At 32.7% G+C, this 6,136-nt stretch overlaps 1 protein-coding gene across 1 annotated transcript in view; it reads left to right on the forward strand.

The window, feature by feature from the left end:
• Nucleotides 1-4,731: 4,731 nt before the first annotated feature.
• LOC107478155 (uncharacterized) overlaps nt 4,732-6,136 on the forward strand; it is a 2,335-nt gene continuing 930 nt past the window's right edge. The window contains exon 1 of the mRNA XM_016098304.3: nt 4,732-4,735. Within this exon, the coding sequence (XP_015953790.1) occupies nt 4,732-4,735 (4 nt within the window). The remainder of the gene's footprint in view (nt 4,736-6,136) is intronic.

Below are 6,136 nucleotides of genomic sequence, written 5' to 3' on the forward strand. Positions count from 1 at the left end.
GAACTTAACATAGAGAGGCATTTGCTCCAAAACCTCAGCAAAAGGAATATTGATTTGTAACTTTCTGAAGACTTTCAAGAACTTTGAAAACTGCTTGTCCTCGGTCTCCTTTTGAAGCCTCTAAGGATATGGCATCTTTGACTTGTACTCAGGTGCTTTAGACTTCACTGGATATTGCTTAAGATTAACCGGAAAGGGATTATCAGGGTGCCTCTCAGGGGTGTCCTTCTCCTTGGCTTGTGCCTTCTCTGTAGCTTCTTTTTCAACCGATTTCTTAATAACTTGTGCTTCCTTACCTACCACTGGTCCACTTACCAAGGTGATAACCTTGCACTCCTCTCTTGGATTTGGAATTGTGTTACTAGGAAAGGTATTTGTGGACCTCTGATCAATCTTAGTAATTTTTGTGACGAGTTGACCCATCTAAACTTCCAAGTTTCTAATTGCAGTTCTGGTTTCCTGTATGAAACTAAGAGTACTCTTGGAGAGCTCTACAATTATAGATTCCAAGTCAGAAGATTTTTTAGAATGAGAAGGTGCATTGTTATTGTTGAAATCACTCTTATTGAAATTATTCTGATGGTCCTGATTATTATTGAAGCTCTGGCGCCTCTGTGGGTGATTTCTCCATCTAAAATTTGGGTGATTTCTCCATTCCGGATTGTAAGTATTGGACACAATTAACCTGTTCAGAGGGAACTTGACCATAATTTTAAGGCTCACCTTAAGAGAAACCACCACTCATGTCATAGGAAGCATCTTGGGTATTAATAGCTGAAACTTGTAGTCCACCCAAGTGTTGAGTAATGACATTTATCTGTTGCGACAGAGTCTTGTTCTGAGAGAGAATTGTGTTCAAAGCATCCAATTTCTTGACTCCTTTCCTCACAGAGGTCCTCTCAGAAGAATACAGATATTAGTTGTTTGCAACCATCTCAATTAAATCTAGAGCCTCCTCATGGGTCTTTTTCATGTGAAGAGATCTGTATGTAGAATTATCCAAAGACATTTTGTCGACCTCAGTAACTCCATCATAGAAAATCTGTAACTGGATCCAGTCTGAAAACATGTCAGGAGGACATTTTCTAAGCATCAACTTGTACCTCTCCCAAGCTTCATAGAGAGATTCACCCTCTCTCTGCCTAAAAGTCTGAACATCAGTCCTCAGCTTAGTTAGTTTCTGAGGTGGAAAGAATTTAGTCAAAAATCTATTGACCAACTTGTCTCATGTATCCAAGCTCTCATTGGATTGTGTGTCAAGCCACTACTTGGCTTTGTCCCGTACAGCAAACGGAAAGAGCAACAACCTATAGACATCAGAATGAACTCCATTGGTCTTCACCGCATCATAGATTTGTAGGAAATTGGAGATAAATAGTCTTCCTGTGGGAGTCCATGAAACTGATAGTTTTGTTGCACCAAAGTGATGAGCTAAGGCTTTAACTCAAAGTTGTTAACAGCCACAGGGGGTACAACAATACTATTGCCATAGAAAGTGGGACTAGGAACAGTGTATGAGCCAAGTATCCTTCTAGGTTGCTCAGGTACATTAGGAGTATGAGGAGCTTTAGGAATAGCAATATTGTTCTTGTTCAGCTCCATAGTAACTTCTTCAGATTCCTTCTCAAAATTATCCTTGAAATTCTTATCAGCTTTGTAAACCCTAGTCTGCTGTAAACATCTTCTCAAAGTACGTTCAATCTCAGGATCAAATTTAAGAAGAGGTTTCTTTTCCCTGTTTCTACTCATAAACAAACAGAAGACAAGAAAAAAGTGGGAATCTCTACGTTAGAGTGAAGAGAATTTTCAGTGAGGTAACTTGAGTAAAAGAGATAAAACAAAATAAAATAATAAATTAAGCTAAATTTTCGAAAATTAGAAAGAAAAAGGAGTGAAATTTTTCGAAAATAATAAAAGAAAATAAAATGAATAACACAAAGGAAACACCAAACTTATTTTCGAAAATTAAAAGAAAAGTTTTAAACAAACTAAAGCAAAATATTTGAAAAAATAGGGAAAAAAATTAAACAAAAATTAAGGAAAAGAACGTCTAATCTAGAAAATCAAACAATGGATAGTTGTCAATCACAGTCAATCCCCTACAATGGCGCCAAAAACTTGTTGTAGAATTTCAAAACCACAAACTAACTGGCAAGTGTACCGGTTCGTACCAAGTATTACCTCGAGTGAGTGAGGGTCGATCCTACAAGGGCTAATTAATCAAGCAACAATAATTGAGTGATTTGCTTACTCAGACAAGTAAAAAGGAGTGTTTTTGAGTTCTAGATTACATAAAAAAGTAATTCAAGAAATTAAGAAAGCAAACAGTAAATTGGTTGTGAAAGGTATATGAGAAAATTGTTAAGATTTTAGAGATATTTATTTTTTCGGATTAATAATTCTTACTGTTCATACCCTGGGTCGAGCTGTCCGACCCGAAATGTTCTACTGATAAGTCGACTGACTTCTTCAGGTCAGCACAATCCGACCTCCTCTCAGAGAGCTCGACCAAATCACCAGGAAAGCCCAAAAAGGGCCCAAATGGAGAACCGCGCCCCAAAACCTAAGGCAGCCCAAGCCTACAGAGAGAAGGGTGGTTCCCTTGAAGATAAGATGACCTCACTTGAAAGATAAAGATAAGATAAGATAACTAACTTATCTTATCTAAAAAGGTCACTTTACACCATTATAAATACACTGGAGCACCCAGGTATAACTCATACTCTGATTCTACTAAAAACCTGCTTAATACCCTTGCTAACTTAAGCATCGGAGTCCCTTGCAGGTACCACCACCCTCCGGTGACGAAGGATCAACACCACCATCAAGCCCAGCAACTTGGACACATCAGCTTCGACCCATACAGGAGATCTCGTCCGAGATCGACCTACAGTTTCAGGTAACCCTCGGAACACTTACCAACTACTTCAATCATGCAAGATTCAACTCATGAAAAACTTTAATTGATTAAACCCTAATTTCTTAGTGATTTAATCTCCTCTAACCTAATCAACCGCCAATTCCTTGGTCAGTTAATTTAGATTTAAGGGTTAGGTCCAATTCAAGTTTATTAGCCACATAAACCTTAAATACCCAAAGATAAGATGATTATATGTCACATATCACGTTAATTCCAGGTAATTAGAGAATTTTGAGGATTTACTTTCAAGCTGTTATTCAAGTGAGTTAACTTTTCCAAGATTCAACAAGAAGTCACATAAAAAAAGGGTTATCTTTCAATATACTCTAATTCCTAAGATGAAGAACAAAAATAATCCTTGAATTTAAATCAATATATTAGTCAAAGTAGAGTGACAATATTGTTAATCCATCAAAATAAACAGAGTTCCTAATCTTAACAGAGGAGGTTTAGTTGCTCATGACTCAGAGAAAAACTATGGTTCCAAAATTGTGTAAAGTGCATAATGAGGAAGAGAGGAGAGAAGAGAGCCCAAAGGACTGGATCTTTTATCTTTTTATATCTAACCTAATTGATTTAAAAATAAAATAAAATAATGAATCTAAAACCTAAAAGATTGCGTTTTGTATTAAAAATAATGAAAAGAAAATAAATAAAAAAATAAACTAAAGACACTAAATCCACGAAGTCTTCTTTGGACTCCAAAATGCGCTACTAACGCTAAACGCTAGGCTCAGCGTTTAGCGCCACTGAGGTAGAGAGAATTTTGTGAGTTGTTGTCTTCCTGGCGTTTTAGTGCCACTAGCATGTGGTTCTGGATGCGCTTTACGAGGCACCTCGTGCTAAACGCCGAGTCGAGGTGTTTGGCACCAGTTTCACAGAGAGCTTGTATACTTTACGAGGCTTGTGGCGCTAGACGCTAATGTCGCTAGAACCGCGTCAATTGGACCTATGTAGCTCAAGTTATGCTCGTTAGAGTGCGAGGAGGTCAGGGTTGACAATATCCACTTTCTTCCTTTTTCTTCTGCACAAACTCTGTCAAAGTCGTCCGAATCTTTCCATAAATTAATAAAACCACAATGCACATCAAAGTAGCATCCAAACATGAATTAAACACTAAAAAATCTCATAAAAACTTAATAAATCTATATCTAAATTACTAAGAAAATATAGAAAAGATGCCCACACATTATACAGCAAGTCGTTTTGCTCCGAGAATCCTTTTAATCGCTATTTCGATATATATTGCTGAAATTTCTGCGGCATTATTGCAATAGGATTGAGTTTTGATCCTTACATGTGGTGTTTGGAGTTGCTATTGTTGTTGCGGAAGCGGTATAGAACTGTGGTTAAGACTGTCGCGAGCCAGGAAAAAAGGGGTTTTGCACGTTTTATAGCTTTCAGATTTTGACTATTTGAGATAGGGCTTTTTTTAAAACTTATTTTATATTACGAAATTGTTATAAATTAATATCAATACATATATATATATTTGGTGATTGTGTAACTGGTTTGTTTTGGAGGTATATGACTATCTACCTGACTAAATTATTGATTTTTAGAGTTAGCATGTGGTTATTAATGAAAATTGATTTAAAAAGTGAATTCGTTTATTTATACTGAAAAGTGATTTTATTTTGAAAATTGAATTTATAACGTTTGTATGAGACCCTTAAAGGGGGGTAAAGTTCGAGTTTTAGGGGAGATGCTGCTGAAATTTTTTAAGTGTTTAAATAAAATTTAATAATAAGAATTAGTTTATTTTTGTAAGAATTTAAAGAATTTTGAGAGTTTTGATTATGGTTTCGAAAATGGGTTAGAAGTTTTTATTAAAGAAAAATGAGTTTGGTTTGATTAATTTTATCAAAAGAGATATGTCTGAAATATTTTTAAAGACTTTAGAATAATTAAAGTAATAAATTTAAGGATAAATATTTTTGGAATTTTCAATTAGGATTATTAATTGGGTATGACTTTGACTCTTACCAAAAAAATTTTAAAGCTAAGAATGATTTTAAATTTTTTGAAAAAAAAATTTGAACTTTAAGTGAAACTAAAGTTAGTTTTGAAAAATTGGATAAATAAAATAAATTTTTATTAGATTATTTTTAATTAAAAGAATATATTTTAAAAATATTTAATAAATTTAAAATATTTAATTTTGATTTCACAAGACGGAATTTTTTAAATTTAGAAATGAAATTAAAATTGATTTTGGTAACTTATTTTAAAATTGAAAGTGATTTAAGAGTTATGGGTATTTTAAATAGAACTGTGAAGAAATGGATGATTGAAGTTTCGTATTCTAATCCTACAAATTTATATCTACAACTAGAGATAATTGTAATCAAACTCAGGAACCCTTGACTTTCAATTTTTCGAAATTGCATATTAATGGAAGAAAAACAAAATATTTTCATTGTCCAATTTTCCAAAAAAGAAATGTATATCGGGATATGAGTTTTGTCATATCCATGAAAGAAATTTTCATTAAGAACATCTCCAGTAGGGAACTCATCTCAGTCCCTATTTATGGCCCACTTATTATAAAAAGTGACTCCACATCAGATTTTACGTCATAACCAATAAATAGGAACTCAATGAATCTCTCTCTTCTCCATTAGAAGGAACTAACTTTTAATCCCTATTGTGATCCCACCTAATTAATTAATTAAGTAATTAAAATTAATATAATTATTATTATTTTTTAATAATATTATTTAAATTTATAAATTCAAAATAATTCAATATTATAAAATATTAAAATAAATAACTTAAATTTGATTAGTATTTTAAATTTTATAAATAAAAATAAATAATTCAACTAAAAATTATTTTATAATATATAAAAATTAAATTTATTTTTTATGTAAAATAAATTTAATTAATTATGATTTAATATAACAATATAAATAATATTTGATATTGATTTAACATAATTATTTATATTAATTATAATTTAATATAATTAATTATTAATGGAGTTGCTCTAAGCTTCCTAGGTTGCATATTCGAATAAAATGAGAATATAAATAAATAAAGCTAGCGTGGTCAGCACCAAAAATAATAATAAAACTTTTGGGCAGTGCCAGTGGCAATCAATGTAATATGCCACTCAGAAATAATAAATAAATAGTCGCACAATTTCTCTTCTTATCTCCAAAATACCACTCATCATTATATTTATAGATATTCTTCAACCTCCTCATATCTTAG

This window comes from Arachis duranensis, chromosome 3, assembly GCF_000817695.3.
Source record: "Arachis duranensis cultivar V14167 chromosome 3, aradu.V14167.gnm2.J7QH, whole genome shotgun sequence".
In the NCBI taxonomy this organism is placed as follows: Eukaryota; Viridiplantae; Streptophyta; class Magnoliopsida; order Fabales; family Fabaceae; genus Arachis; species Arachis duranensis.